The 16121-nt window shown below is 40.0% G+C and overlaps 1 protein-coding gene across 1 annotated transcript; it reads left to right on the plus strand.

The window, feature by feature from the left end:
* The first annotated feature begins 9146 nt into the window (after positions 1 to 9146).
* LOC130939851 (uncharacterized) lies at positions 9147 to 9877 on the plus strand. Its single transcript, XM_057867917.1, has 2 exons — positions 9147 to 9788; positions 9863 to 9877. Exons 1-2 carry the CDS (start codon positions 9147 to 9149, stop codon positions 9875 to 9877), a joined length of 657 nt encoding a protein of 218 aa, XP_057723900.1.
* Positions 9878 to 16121: the final 6244 nt, after the last annotated feature.

Raw genomic sequence — 16121 nt, forward strand, 5'->3', positions numbered from 1 at the left:
AAAATACCTATAGAAAACCTCAAAACAATTACCCCACTCACAACCAATACCAATCCACCAACCAAAATTCCATCATCCACCAACCACAGCTCATAACCCACCACAAGCACCACCTGAACCCCAAAGAATCACCAACTTGGAAACCATGATAGAAAAAATGATGAAACTCCAAGAAATGACAAACAAAAACCATGAGGCCTCCATAAAGAACCTAGAAAGGCAGATCGGGCAAATTTCCAAGCAATGTCTGTTGAGAGACCTTCAAGTTCACTGCCTAGTGACACAATCCCAAATCCCAAGGAGGAGTGTAAGGCAATACAATTGAGAAGTGGGAGAATATTGATGAGCAACAATGACACTACAAAGAAACAAAAAGAGAGCATCAAAGAACCAACAGAGGATAAGCAAACAAAAGCAGATCAAGCTAAGGAGCAAGTTGTGGTGCCAACCAAAAGCAATGAGAAACTCAAAGAACAGGAGAACCAGCCACATAGCTCAAAGGAAAAGACTCAAGGACAGCGGCAAATCAAAAAGAGCATCACACCTCCACTGCCATATCCTCAGAGATTCAACAAAGAGGTTAAGGACCAACATTTCCACAAATTCCTTGAGACCTTCAAGAGGCTGGAAATCAATATCCCTCTAGCTGAAGCACTTGAGCAAATGCTTTATATGCCAAGTTTTGAAGGACCTTATCAATAAGAAGAGAAGTTGGCTGAGAAGGAAACCATATCACTCACTGAGGAATGCAGAGTCTTGATTCAAAAAGGGCTGCCTCCTAAGCTTGAGGACCCAGGGAGTTTCTTGTTACCCTGCACCATTGGGGAAGTGACCATCACTAAAGCAATGTGCGATCTCGGAGCAAGTATTAATTTAATACCATCCTCCCTGGTGAAAAAGCTGCATATAGAAGAAGTCAAACAGTACAAATGTCACTGGAGCTTGTAGATAAATCAATGGTGCACCCTAGGGGTGTAGTTGAAAATCTGTTGGTCAAGGTGGACAGCTTTATATACCCTGCTGACTTTGTGGTTCTAGAGTCAGACGAGGATGATGGTGACTTGTTATACTAGGAAGGCCATTCCTGGCCACGGCTAGAGCCATCATAGACATAGAGAAAGGGGAGTTAACTCTCAGGATGCATGATCAGAGGGTCATTCTGAAGGTCTACCAGAGGCACAGTTTAGTGAAAAGAAGAAAGACTCTATGGAAATTGATAAGGGAGGATCACAGCTGAAGGAAGAAAATGACAAGGAAAGTCACAGCAACACCCAAGGACAAGGATTGTGCAAATTAATGAAGAAGCTCAAGAAGATATTGGAATATTAGCCACAAAGAAGAGAGGTCCCCAAGAGAAGCCCATGGCCAGAAAAGAAAGATCAACAAAAGGAAGGATGAAAAGCAGGAACAAGACAAAAAGGGTTGGAAGAATAGGAAGATTCCAACAGAGGGGCTTTCCAAAGGTGACAAAGTACAGCTGATATCAACAGCTGGGGTCAAATCAACAAAATGAGGACTACTACATTGTCAGCAACATACTCTCATTAGAGCATGCTGAGATTGAACACCAGAAAACAAAGAAGAGAATCACAGTCAGGGGAGACAAATTGAGGCCCTACAAGCACCAACCACCATAAAGAGAGCCTCAATGTCAAGCTAATGACAATAAAAGAGCGCTTCATGGGAGGCAACCCATGCTTTAAAATTCATGTCATTTTAATTCAATAAGTTATGATCATTTGAGCATGAACCCCCTTTCCTTTCATGAACAGGCTCATTAACTGCATGCATTGTCTGAAGTTGGTATGCTTTCAAGCAATAATTCCGTTTTACATGCTTAAAGTATCTTGATAAAGCATATAGCCAAACACTAAGTTTGGTGTTCACTTAACTTCATGAAACTTGGGAATTCATGCATCAATAATCATACAATTGTTATTTTCCAAATCTCATAAATAGAAAAATCCTTTTCGGTAATGAAGGCATCAATTGTGAGGCACCTTTTGTCAAGAAACAAGTTTGGTGTCCACCAAACTTTGATGTACCAATTAGAGACACAATTGATCCTTCATGAAAAAAAGAGAGAAAAAGAAAGTGTAACAAAAACAATTCTTATGAACATTGACATTGGAATTACACTAATTGGAGGAGGAGACTTATTTTCTTTATACATGACCAAACACTAAGTTTGGTGTCCTCCTAAGAGAATGTCACGGTTTCATTAATGTTTTGTATAAAAAACAACTCTAGCTACGGTTGGATAAGCTAATGTGTGTTGTCTTGTTGTGATGATTAGGTAGTCAAAGAATCTTCAATGAAAGAGACAAGACAAAGGAAAGCATAGCATGAGGACAAAATCATCACATCAAAAAGAGAATCTGCCATTCCTCAGAAGATGGTCACGGCAAAGGCAAGGCAATGAGCACATTTTGTCTTCATTCATCCTTACATACATACCTTTGATTCCCTTAAGTCCAATTGCATCCTAGCCTTTCATTGCTCGTTTAAAAAGCTCACCACCTTTTAGCCATGCACATACCGAATCCTTGTGGCTTTGAAACCTCAATTCTTTCATCCTTCACCATAAGCTACACTTCTTTCCAACAATCTAAACCTCCCTTCATCAATTCTTACCCCAACCAATTCGGTCTCACCTCTTTGTGCCCAAACTCACATCAAACTCTCTAACACTCTTCACACCCCCTTTAACCTTACAAACTCCACCAAACTAAGTGATCATGGCCTCCTCATCAAGAACCAAACGAAGAAAAGGAAAAGAACCTATGGTGGAGGAGAGCACCCCTGAATATGACCGATGGAGATTCAAGTCTCATACCTCAATTTCAAATGGAGTGGATGAACAACAAGAAGATCTATCCAGAATTCCATTCTTATTCCGGATGATGGATGTCAAGAAATGAAGAACAAAATTCAAAAGAGGAGGTGGGAGGAGCTTACATCACCAGATACCCGAATCAATGCCAATATTGTAAGAGAGTTCTATGCCAACATCCCGAGGCTGACATGCGTGAGCCACCAACATACAAGAGCTATGTGCGGGGAGTGGAAGTAGATTTTAGCTCGAATGCAATCAAGAAAGTCTTGGGGCTAAAGTCAGTCCGCTTAATGAACCAGGATACCAAAGGTTGAATAAGGATCAGGATTATGATGAGATTGCTAGAGATATTGTTTAGAGAACTCCGAATGGGAAGGAGATGGCAAGAACCGATATATATTGAAGAGATGTGACTCATCTCGGAAGCCAAAGGATGGTATGAGCTGATGAAAAGATCAATTCTGGGCACAGTAAACACATCAGAAGTTAACAAGGAGAGGGCTGTGATGTTGCACTGCATCATGGTAGGAGGAGAGATCAAAGTCCATGAGATTACTGCAAAAGATATCCAACGGATTGCTGAGAAGAATTCGTCGGATCTTGGTTGTACTATCCAAGTACCATTTGTAGGTTATGTGAAGGCTAAAGTACCACTGGAAGATGAGAACCAAAGTGGATAGGCCAAGGCTTGCCCATAACCATTGAAAGAATGACAATAACTCTGAAGCACATCATGGCCGAAGACCACATGGAAGAAGGCAAAGAGAAGAACAAAAGAAGATGAGTTACAACCAAGAAGAAGAACACAAGAAGAGGAGAACAGCGCACTTTTTCCCACATGGCAATATGGATATGACCCAAATGCAAGAAGCAATTGGAAGACTGTCACACCAATACACAAGAATTCAAGAAAGGCAACAAGATACCATTCACAATACTTGAAGCTCACCAAGAACAACAAGAATGGCAGCTGAAAATGATGAACCAACAAAAAGAAGAACCACAAGAAGAGGAGGAACAGCCGCACTTTTTCCCACATGGCAAATGGATATGACCCAAATGCAAGAAGCAATTGGAAGACTGTCACACCAATACACAAGAATTCAAGAAAGGCAACAAGAGTACCATTCAATACTTGAAGCATCACCAAGAACAACAAGAATGGCAGCTGAAAATGATGAACCAACAAAATGAGTTTGAGTCAAATTCACTGCAATGCAAGAGGAGCATGCCTTTCAATCTCATGAGGCATTTGGGAAGTTAGCACAAATGCAGGCCGAAACCATGAGGGCTCTCAATGAGTTTACAACCCTCCAAGATGCAAGATATGAAGTCCAAGCCGATTACAACATTAATAGTCAAATCAGGCTGAACTATATTGGAGAACATCTGAACACCATGGATCCAGCATTCCCAACATTTGAAGAGTTCTTCAAAGAAAGTGAAATAGAAGTAAACAAAGCCATGATGCTTGAAGATAGAGTAGAGGAAGCGATGAATAAAGCGGGGTGGCGGGGGTCAACAGCCAACAAACATGGACACAGGGAATGCCAGCAACCAAGTATATGAAAGAAGAAAGAAAAAGCATGACAAATGAAAGGTGGACTTGCTCCTTATTATGTGTGTTCATCATAAAATAAGTAAGCTAGTTAGTTTGTGCTTGTGTGTTTGCTTCCACTTAACTAAGAGCATGTTCTGTCCCCTGCATCTTTAAAAACTCACTTTTAGTGAATAAAGAGCTAGGATGTCTTTTTCTAAGAATAGAGTGATCTACTGTCTATGAATCTCAATAAGAAAATCCTTGGTTCAAAAGAAAAAAATAAAAGAAAGAAAGAAAAGAGATAGCCAAAAGATGGCAGAATCAAAAGAAACAAAAAAAGGAAACAAAGCTGGACACCAATAGCTTGAACCTTAAAATATATGCCTGTGGTGTCTAGTATTAGGATCTGCTTGGACTACTAAGCTCTTTGGAGTGCTTCAACACTCGGTGACTTGGATTAACTAATCCGGGATCATCAGCTGAAAATCCACTATCAAGAGCAACCTAACTACAAGGCATTTAGTAACCAAAAAGGTGCTGGGCATCAATGTTTAAAGGGAAAGGTGAGCCAAGTGTCCATGGTGAATAATGTGTCAAGTATAAAGAAAAGAAAATGAACTTGCTACACATGACCTCAAATAAAGCTTTGAACAAAGTAATAGCCAAGGATAAAGGAATAATGAGAGGTCATAGCAGTATGACACTTGAAGCTTGAAGGAGACTTTCTAAAGCCTAAGAATCAATAAGAAGTGAGTATGTGCATATCAACATAAAATCCCATGAACTATCAATAACATTCTGCTAGCATGAACATCTTTTTCCAATTCATTCTTTCTTCCTAATAATTCATTTCTTGCTTGGGGACAAGCAAGCTTTAAGTTTGGTGTTGTGATGACAAGTCATCTTAGCCTAGTTTCACTAGTCTTTTTCTTTTGTTTTCACTTGAATTATGCACTTTCTTGAGGCTTAAGCAAGCCAATTTATGTAGATTTCATGCTTCCTTTGATTGAATCAACCGTAGATAAATTAATGCAATTTCATGAGGTTTGATGCCATAATTGGTGCATATTAGGATAGAATGATCATCTCATGATTTCAAGCTAGCTTTGATGTGTTGGTTGATTTATGATAGGTGAGAAAGCTTGGAAAGGATGAAGTGAGAAGGAATGGCTAGAAGCTAAGAGAAGACAATGAAACAAGTGAAATTGAACCAGGAAGAATGAAGTTGGAGTTGAAGTTAGCCCTCAAACGTTGGCACAAACTTTTGGACTTGAAGTTAGCCTCAACGTTAGCCCCCTAACTTGGAGGCTAACGTTGGAAATTGAAATTGCTTCCCAGGGTGTTCCACGTTTGCGCCAACGTTAGCCCCCTAACTTGGAGGCTAACGTTGGCATGAAGATTTGCTCCCAGGGTGTGCCAACGTTTGCGCCAACGTTAGCCCCCTAACTTGGAGGCTAACGTTGGCATGAGAACTCTCCTCCAGGGCTGCCAACATTTGCGCCAACGTTAGCCCCCTAACTTGGAGGCTAACGTTGGCGCCACACCAACACAAAGCAAGGCCAACGTTAGGGTCAAAGTTAGCCCCCTAACGTTGGCACCAACGTGAGATGCAGGAAATTGGTTTTGCTGATATGAAAGTTGGCCTCAAAGTTAGCCCCCTAACTTTGAGGCTAACTTTGAATCCAACTTTGCAAAACCCAAATCCGGTTCAATTGGTTCACTTGGGTTTCTCTCCAAGCTTCAAGAGCAATCAACCAAGGCCTCTTTCAACCCAATTCCATCAAGAGCAAAGGCCCAACTCAAGGCTTGAAGATCAATTGAAGAAAGTGTATAAATAGGCTAAGATTCAAGTTAGTCGGGGAGCTTCCTTTTTAGTTTTTAAAAAGAGTTTTCTTCTTAGTTTTGGGAGCTTGAATGATCTTTATTTTCTTAGTTTAATTGCTTTCAATTTCAATTACACTTGTCTTGGATCTTGGGTTGGAGAATTGAAGGAATTCTGTTTCAATCTCACCTTAGATCTCTCTGTTGATTTTCACTGCAATTTAATTTCCAATTCGGTTCATTGCTTCTTCATCTAATCTCTTTGCAATTTACAATTCCATTGCTATTGTTCTTGTTGGATCTAGGAAGGCATTGAGATCTAGACTTGGTTTTCTAGTCTCTTGGGTCCTGAGATCTTGATTCATCTTTTCAATTTCCTGTTTCTTGCTTTATTTGTTTATTTACTTGTCTGTTTGAATCCGATTCAATCCCAATTCCCAATTACTCTTCTGTTTGATGCAATTTAATTTCTCTTTGTTTAATTCCTGCAAATCCAAGTCCCAATCCCCTTACATTTCAAGCCATTTACATTTTTTTGTCATTTAAGATTCTTGCAATTTACATTACTTGCTCTTTAAGTTTCTGCCATTTACTTTCTTGCTCTTTAAGATTCAGCAATTTATTTCTTGTTCTCTTTACTTTCAATGCAATTTAAATTCTGCAAGTTACCCATCAATCAACCAAATCTTGATTCGCTTGACTAAATCAACCACTAAACTAAAATTGCTCAATCCTTCAATCCCTGTGGGATCGACCTCACTCCCGTGAGTTTTTATTACTTGATGCGACCCGGTGCACTTGCCGGTTAGATTGGTGTTGTTTTGGGAGAGATTCTTGTCTCCACCAAAATAATTCCCATCAAGTTTTTGGCGCCGTTGCCGGGGATTGATTAGATTGACAATGATTAAGTGAGGTGGTAATTTAGATCAAGCACTTTTTCTTTAATTTTGACTAACCCATTAACTGTTTGAATTTTTGCTTAAACTAACTAAAACTTCAATTTAGCAGTAGATTGAAGTATCATTGGTGTGTACATTTCTTATGATATGCTTGTATGTCAGGTACACGAAGAACCACACTAAACCTTCATGAACAAGATGAGAGGACCCTCAGGAGGTTAAGGAGAGCTGAAAGAGGAAAAAATATTGTTGGAGAAGAGGAATCAGAAGAAGAATTTCATGAGATGGAGGAACATTCAACTATCCACCAGGTGGAGCAGACAACAACAATGGCAACCCACCTCAGAGGAGAGTTTTGGCTTCCTATACCTTTGCCAATCCTAGACATTGTGGAAGCAGCATCTTGGCTCCAAATGTCAATGCAAACAATTTTGAACTTAAGCCACAACTCATCACTTTGGTTCAGAATAATTGCTCTTTTGGTGGAGGATCACTTGAAGACCCACATCACACTTATCCACCTTCCTGAGGATATGCAACACTGTCAAAACTAATGGAGTACCTCCTGACAGCTACAAATTGATGCTATTCCCATTCTCTCTCAGGGATAAGGCTACTCAATGGTTGGAATCATTTCCAAGAGACAGCATCAACAACTGGGATGACTTGGTAACCAAGTTCCTTGCCAAGTTTTATCCACCACAGAGGGTTATAAGGTTGAAGGCCGAGGTACAAACATTCACACAAATGGAGAATGAACCCATCTATGAGCATGGGAGAGGTACAAGGCTCTAGTCAGAAAATGCCCTTCTAACATGTTTAATGAATGGGAGAAGCTGCAAAACTTCTATGAAGGCTTAACACTGAAGTCTCAGGAATCCTTGGATCACTCAGCTGGAGGTTCCTTACAGCTCATGAAAACTGCAGAGGAGGCTCAAGAACTTATTGATATGGTGGCCAACAACCAATATTTCTTTGCTCATCAAAGAAGTCGCCAACCATCACAGAGAAGAGGCGTAATGGAGCTAGAAGGAGTAGATTCAATCCTGGCTCAAAACAAATTAATGCAGCAGCAAATTCAACAACAATTTGAGCAAATGACCAAGAGGATTGACAACCTCCAAGTTGCAGCAGTCAACACTAGCCAACCATCAGTTACATGGGGACAAAATGAAGAAGTTCAAGAAGAGCAACAGCAAGAACAAGTTCAGTACATGCACTCTAATCCAAATGAAGTCTATGGTGATACATACACCCCTCATGGAAGAATCACCCCAACCTCAGATGGGGAGATACTCACAACCAAAACCAACAACCATGGCAGAGAAACTCAAACCAAAACAACCCAAGACACAATCAAAATTTCAACCAGCAGCAAACCAACCAAAATACCTATAGAAAACCTCAAAACAATTACCCCACTCACAACCAATACCAATCCACCAACCAAAATTCCTATCATCCACCAACCACAGCTCATAACCCACCACAAGCACCACCTGAACCCCAAAGAATCACCAACTTGGAAACCATGATAGAAAAAATGATGAAACTCCAAGAAATGACAAACAAAAACCATGAGGCCTCCATAAAGAACCTAGAAAGGCAGATCGGGCAAATTTCCAAGCAAATGTCTGTTGAGAGACCTTCAAGTTCACTGCCTAGTGACACAATCCCAAATCCCAAGGAGGAGTGTAAGGCAATACAATTGAGAAGTGGGAGAATATTGATGAGCAACAATGACACTACAAAGAAACAAAAAGAGAGCATCAAAGAACCAACAGAGGATAAGCAAACAAAAGCAGATCAAGCTAAGGAGCAAGTTGTGGTGCCAACCAAAAGCAATGAGAAACTCAAAGAACAGGAGAACCAGCCACATAGCTCAAAGGAAAAGACTCAAGGACAGCGGCAAATCGAAAAGAGCATCACACCTCCACTGCCATATCCTCAGAGATTCAACAAAGAGGTTAAGGACCAACATTTCCACAAATTCCTTGAGACCTTCAAGAGGCTGGAAATCAATATCCCTCTAGCTGAAGTACTTGAGCGAATGCCTTTATATGCCAAGTTTTTGAAGGATCTTATCAATAAGAAGAGAAATTGGCTTGAGAAGGAAACCATATTACTGACAGAGGAATGCAGTGCTGTGATTCAGCGGGGTATTCCCCCAAAACTCAAAGATCCGGGGGGTTTTGTAGTGTCATGCACCATTGGAAAAACAATTCTCAACAAAGCTCTCTGTGACCTTGGTGCCAGCATCAATTTAATGCCTCTCTCAATGATGAGAAAACTTGATATAGAAGAGCTTAAATCCACCAGGATGTCATTAGTTATGGCTGACAGATCCATTAAGACACCCAATGGAATTGTGGAAAATCTGTTGGTGAAGATTGGGGAATTTATCTTCCCGGCAGATTTTGTGATTTTGGATACTGAAGAGGAAGGAAGTGACTCAATCATTTTGGGGAGGCCATTCTTACACACAGCAAGAGCCATCATCGATGTAGAAAAAGGAGAAATGGTCTTCAGGGTCCATAATGAACAAATGATCATAAATGTTTTCAAGTCAATGCAAAATAGCCCTGAGCAAGAGGATTATGTAAAAGTAGATATGATAGAGAGTTTGGTGGAAGAAATGCTGGAAGAAAGTTCTCAAGAGCAAGAAGGAGATCAAAATGCAATAGAAGAACAAGTAGCCGAGGGTGCAAAAGCAAGAACTGAAGCCATTACCCTCTCATCTCAAATATGCATTTCTTGGCACTTCAGAAAGCCTCCCAGTGATAATCAACTCGTCTTTGACAAAGAAAGAAGAAGGAGAGCTTCTTGATGTTCTCAGAACTCACAAGGATGCCTTAGGATGGACCATTGATGACCTGAAGGGCATCAGCCCCACAGTATGCATGCATAAGATTCTTTTGGAGGACAATTCCAAAGCAGTGATTCAACCTCAGAGAAGACTCAACCCTGCAATGAAGGAGGTCGTCCAGAAGGAAGTGATGAAATTATGGAATGCAGGAATCATATACCCTATTTCCGATAGCTCGTGGATAAGCCCAGTCCAAGTGATACCAAAGAAAGGAGGGATGACAGTCATTATTAATGAGAAAAGTGAACTCATTCCGACTAGAACTGTGACAGGGTGGAGGATGTGTATTGACTATAGAAGGCTGAATGATGCCACACGCAAAGATCATTTCCCACTTCCTTTCATTGATCAAATGCTCGAAAGGTTGGCTGGCCATGCTTATTATTGTTTCTTGGATGGATATTCTGGGTATAATCAGATAGTGGTGGACCCAAAGGACCAAGAAAGACTTCATTCACATGCCCAGTTGGAGTTTTTGCTTATAAGAATGCCATTCGGATTGTGCAATGCCCCAGCTACTTTTCAAAGGTGTATGCTTTCCATTTTCTCAGATATGGTTGAAAAATTCTTAGAAGTTTTTATGGATGACTTCTCTGTCTTTGGTGATAGTTTCAATACTTGCTTAAACCATCTAACTCTTGTCTTGAAACGATGCCAAGAAACTAATTTGGTTTTGAACTGGGAGAAGTGCCATTTCATGGTACCTGAGGGGATTGTTCTTGGTCATAAAGTTTCAAGAAAAGGGATAGAGGTTGATAAGGCAAAGGTTGAGATAATAGAAAAACTCCCTCCACCAACTAATGTGAAGTCTGTTAGAAGTTTCTTGGGGCATGCAGGATTTTATAGAAGGTTTATCAAAGATTTTTCTAAAATAGCCAAACCTTTGAGCAACCTTTTGATGATTGATCAACCTTTTGTTTTTGATAAAGAGTGCCAGCATGCTTTTGAAACTTTAAAACAGAAACTCACAACAGCACCAGTCATCACACCTCCGGATTGGAATTTGCCATTTGAACTCATGTGTGATGCAAGTGAGATTGCCATTGGTGCTGTACTTGGACAGAAGAAGGGAAACTTGCATCATGTCATATATTATGCAAGTAAAGTATTGAATGAAGCTCAAAAAAATTACACTACAACAGAGAAGGAATTGTTGGCTGTGGTCTATGCATTTGATAAGTTTAGATCATACTTGATAGGATCTAAAATTGTGGTTTATACTGATCATGCTGCTCTCAAGTATTTGATGTCAAAACAGGATGCCAAACCAAGACTCATCAGGTGGATTCTACTCTTACAAGAATTTGACATTGAGGTAAGGGACAGGAAAGGCACCGAAAATCTAGTTGCTGATCATTTGTCAAGGCTGCCACCAGAAACAATCCAAAAGGCTTCATTACCTGTGAATGAAAGCTTCCCAGATGAACATCTTATGCTGATCCAACAAACACCATGGTTTGCCGATATAGCTAACTACAAAGTGGGAAGGAAGATACCTCAAGAATTCACTAAGCAACAAGTGAAGAAGCTGATCAATGAATCAAGGAAGTTCTTGTGGGATGAACCTTATTTGTTCAAAAGATGTTCTAATGGAATAATTAGAAGATGTGTCCCTGAGAGTGAAATGCAAGACATATTATGGCATTGCCATGGCTCTACATACGGCGGACACTTTGGTCCAGAAAGAACAGCAGCAAAGATACTACAAAGTGGGTTCTATTGGCCAACCATCTTCAAAGATGCCAGGGAGTTTGTCCACCAATGTAATGAATGCCAAAGAGCAGGAGGATTAACAAAAAGGAATGAGATGCCACAGAACTTCATTTTGGAAGTAGAATTGTTTGATCTATGGGGCATTGATTTCATGGGACCCTTTCCCCCCTCTTATTCATTCAAATATATCTTGGTAGCAGTGGAATATGTTTCAAAATGGGTGGAAGCCATAGCCACAACTACCTGTGATGCACAAATTGTTCTTCAATTCTTAAAAAAGCACATCTTTACTAGATTTGGAGTACCTAAGGGTCTCATCAGTGATGGTGGTGGTCATTTTTGCAATAGACAAATGAAGAAACTTCTCCACAAATATGGAGTTATTCATAAGGTAGCCACACCATATCATCCTCAAACTAATGGACAGGCAGAATTAGCAAACAGGGAACTGAAGAAAATCCTAGAAAAGACAGTTGGTAGCACAAGAAAGGATTGGGCTAGGAAGTTGGAAGATGCACTTTGGGCATACCGAACAGCCTTCAAAACTCCCATTGGGAAATCCCCATTTCAATTGCTATATGGCAAATCTTGTCATCTCCCTGTAGAGCTTGAGCACAAAGCCTTTTGGGCCACCAAACTTCTAAATCTGGATTCTGAAGCAGCAGGAGAAAAAAGATTGTTGCAACTGAATGAGCTAGATGAGTTTAGGCTAGAAGCCTATGAAAATGCCAAGATATACAAGGAAAAAGCTAAAAGATGGCATGACAGGAAGATTTTGAAGAAAGAGTTCAAACCTGGACAACAAGTTCTCTTGTATAACTCACGGCTCAAGATATTCCCTGGCAAGCTTAAGTCTAAGTGGACAGGTCCATACTTGGTGACTAAGGTTTTTCCTTATGGGAGTATTGAATTGCTAGATGAAGCAACAAAGAATCGGTTTACAGCAAATGGCCATAGAGCAAAGCTGTACCTAGGGGGGCAATGGAACAAAGAAACAGAGGTCCAGAGCCTAAACCCTCCTTGAAGCAAAAACGGAAGATGTCAAGCTAATGACAATAAAAGAGCGCTTGTTGGGAGGCAACCCAACGTGAGGTAGTTATCTTTTTCGTAGCATTTTCAATAAAAATGTTGAATAATTAGTATGCATTGCAAGGAGCTAAGTTTGGTGTTGCACACCAAAATAATTTGAGGAAGAATGAAAATTTCTAAGTTTGGTGTTCCACCAAAACTTCATTCAGAAACACATTCTAACCTCCTACACATTACTAGTTTCAAGAAATCAGACAAATTAATCAACTATATAATTGCTTTTTAGTCCTAACTCTATGACCTGTAGCAAGAACATAAGAATTTGCCCAGAGTCAAAATGACGAATCAAAGGAAGTAGCAAGGAATTTGGCATCATGATTCAAAATGGGCACAACAGAAGGATGAACAAAAGAGATGCAAACCAATAGGTTGTATATACACTTAACTTTTGCTATTGAGTAATATTTTGAGTATGTTCTGTTAAAGTGTCTTTTGGGTTCAGACATAGTCTTTGCATTATCTTAAAATAAGTAAGCTAGTTTAAGTTTGTGCTTGTGTGTTCACTTTCACTTAACTAAGAGCATGTTCTGTCCCCTGCATCTTTAAATCAATAAAAGACATGTTTGATTGTGAAATGAGATAGTTCTCTGTTAGATAGAAGTATGATAAAAGTAAGTGGTGGTACGTGTGTGATTGTATAAAAACTCACTTTTAGTGAATAAAGAGCTAGGATGTCTTTTTCTAAGAATAGAGTGATCTACTGTCTATGAATCTCAATAAGAAAATCCTTGGTTCAAAAGAAAAAAATAAAAAGAAAGAAAGAAAAGAGATAGCCAAAAGATGGCAGAATCAAAGAAAACAAAAAAAGGAAACAAAGCTGGACACCAATAGCTTGAACCTTAAAAATATATGCCTGTGGTGTCTATGTATTAGGATCTGCTTGGACTACTAAGCTCTTTGGAGTGCTTCAACACTCGGTGACTTGGATTAACTAATCCGGGATCATCAGCTGAAAATCCACTATCAAGAGCAACCTAACTACAAGGCATTTAGTAACCAAAAAGGTGCTGGGCATCAATGTTTAAAGGGAAAGGTGAGCCAAGTGTCCATGGTGAATAATGTGTCAAGTATAAAGAAAAGAAAATGAACTTGCTACACATGACACTCAAATAAAGCTTTGAACAAAGTAATAGCCAAGGATAAAGGAATAATGAGAGGTCATAGCAGTATGACACTTGAAGCTTGAAGGAGACTTTCTAAAGCCTAAGAATCAATAAGAAGTGAGTATGTGCATATCAACATAAAATCCCATGAACTATCAATAACATTCTGCTAGCATGAACATCTTTTTCCAATTCATTCTTTCTTCCTAATAATTCATTTCTTGCTTGGGGACAAGCAAGCTTTAAGTTTGGTGTTGTGATGACAAGTCATCTTAGCCTAGTTTCACTAGTCTTTTTCTTTTGTTTTCACTTGAATTATGCACTTTCTTGAGGCTTAAGCAAGCCAATTTATGTAGATTTTCATGCTTCCTTTGATTGAATCAACCATAGATAAATTAATGCAATTTCATGAGGTTTGATGCCATAATTGGTGCATATTAGGATAGAATGATCATCTCATGATTTCAAGCATAGCTTTGATGTGTTTGGTTGATTTATGATAGGTGAAGAAAGCTTGGAAAAGGATTGAAGTGAGAAGGAATGGCTAGAAGCTAAGAGAAGACAATGAAACAAGTGAAATTGAACCAGGAAGAATGAAGTTGGAGTTGAAGTTAGCCCTCAAACGTTGGCACAAACTTTTGGACTTGAAGTTAGCCTCAACGTTAGCCCCCTAACTTGGAGGCTAACGTTGGCATGAAGATTTGCTCCCAGGGTGTGCCAACGTTTGCGCCAACGTTAGCCCCATAACTTGGAGGCTAACGTTGGCATGAGAACTCTCCTCCAGGGCTGCCAACGTTTGCGCCAACGTTAGCCCCCTAACTTGGAGGCTAACGTTGGCGCCACACCAACACAAAGCAAGGCCAACGTTAGGGTCAAAGTTAGCCCCCTAACGTTGGCACCAACGTGAGATGCAGGAAATTGGTTTTGCTGATATGAAAAGTTGGCCTCAAAGTTAGCCCCCTAACTTTGTGGCTAACTTTGAATCCAACTTTGCAAAACCCAAATCCGTTTCAATTGGTTCACTTGGGTTTCTCTCCAAGCTTCAAGAGCAATCAACTAAGGCCTCTTTCAACCCAATTCCATCAAGAGCAAAGGCCCAACTCAAGGCTTGAAGATCAATTGAAGAGAGTGTATAAATAGGCTAAGATTCAAGTTAGTCGGGGAGCTTCCTTTTTAGTTTTTAAAAAGAGTTTTCTTCTTAGTTTTGGGAGCTTGAAAGCAATTAAACTAAGAAAATAAAGATCATTCAAGCTCCCAAAACTAAGAAGAAAACTCTTTTTAAAAACTAAAAGGAAGCTCCCCGACTAACTTGAATCTTAGCCTATTTATACACTCTCTTCAATTGATCTTCAAGCCTTGAGTTGGGCCTTTGCTCTTGATGGAATTGGGTTGAAAGAGGCCTTGGTTGATTGCTCTTGAAGCTTGGAGAGAAACCCAAGTGAACCAATTGAACCGGATTTGGGTTTTGCAAAGTTGGATTCAAAGTTAGCCTCAAAGTTAGGGGGCTAACTTTGAGGCCAACTTTTCATATCAGCAAAACCAATTTCCTGCATCTCACGTTGGTGCCAACGTTAGGGGGCTAACTTTGACCCTAACGTTGGCCTTGCTTTGTGTTGGTGTGGCGCCAACGTTAGCCTCCAAGTTAGGGGGCTAACGTTGGCGCAAACGTTGGCAGCCCTGGAGGAGAGTTCTCATGCCAACGTTAGCCTCCAAGTTATGGGGCTAACGTTGGCGCAAACGTTGGCACACCCTGGGAGCAAATCTTCATGCCAACGTTAGCCTCCAAGTTAGGGGGCTAACGTTGAGGCTAACTTCAAGTCCAAAAGTTTGTGCCAACGTTTGAGGGCTAACTTCAACTCCAACTTCATTCTTCCTGGTTCAATTTCACTTGTTTCATTGTCTTCTCTTAGCTTCTAGCCATTCCTTCTCACTTCAATCCTTTTCCAAGCTTTCTTCACCTATCATAAATCAACCAAACACATCAAAGCTATGCTTGAAATCATGAGATGATCATTCTATCCTAATATGCACCAATTATGGCATCAAACCTCATGAAATTGCATTAATTTATCTATGGTTGATTCAATCAAAGGAAGCATGAAAATCTACATAAATTGGCTTGCTTAAGCCTCAAGAAAGTGCATAATTCAAGTGAAAACAAAAGAAAAAGACTAGTGAAACTAGGCTAAGATGACTTGTCATCACAACACCAAACTTAAAGCTTGCTTGTCCCCAAGCAAGAAATGAATTATTA

Source organism: Arachis stenosperma, chromosome 7 (assembly GCF_014773155.1).
Source record: "Arachis stenosperma cultivar V10309 chromosome 7, arast.V10309.gnm1.PFL2, whole genome shotgun sequence".
NCBI classification, from domain to species: domain Eukaryota; kingdom Viridiplantae; phylum Streptophyta; class Magnoliopsida; order Fabales; family Fabaceae; genus Arachis; species Arachis stenosperma.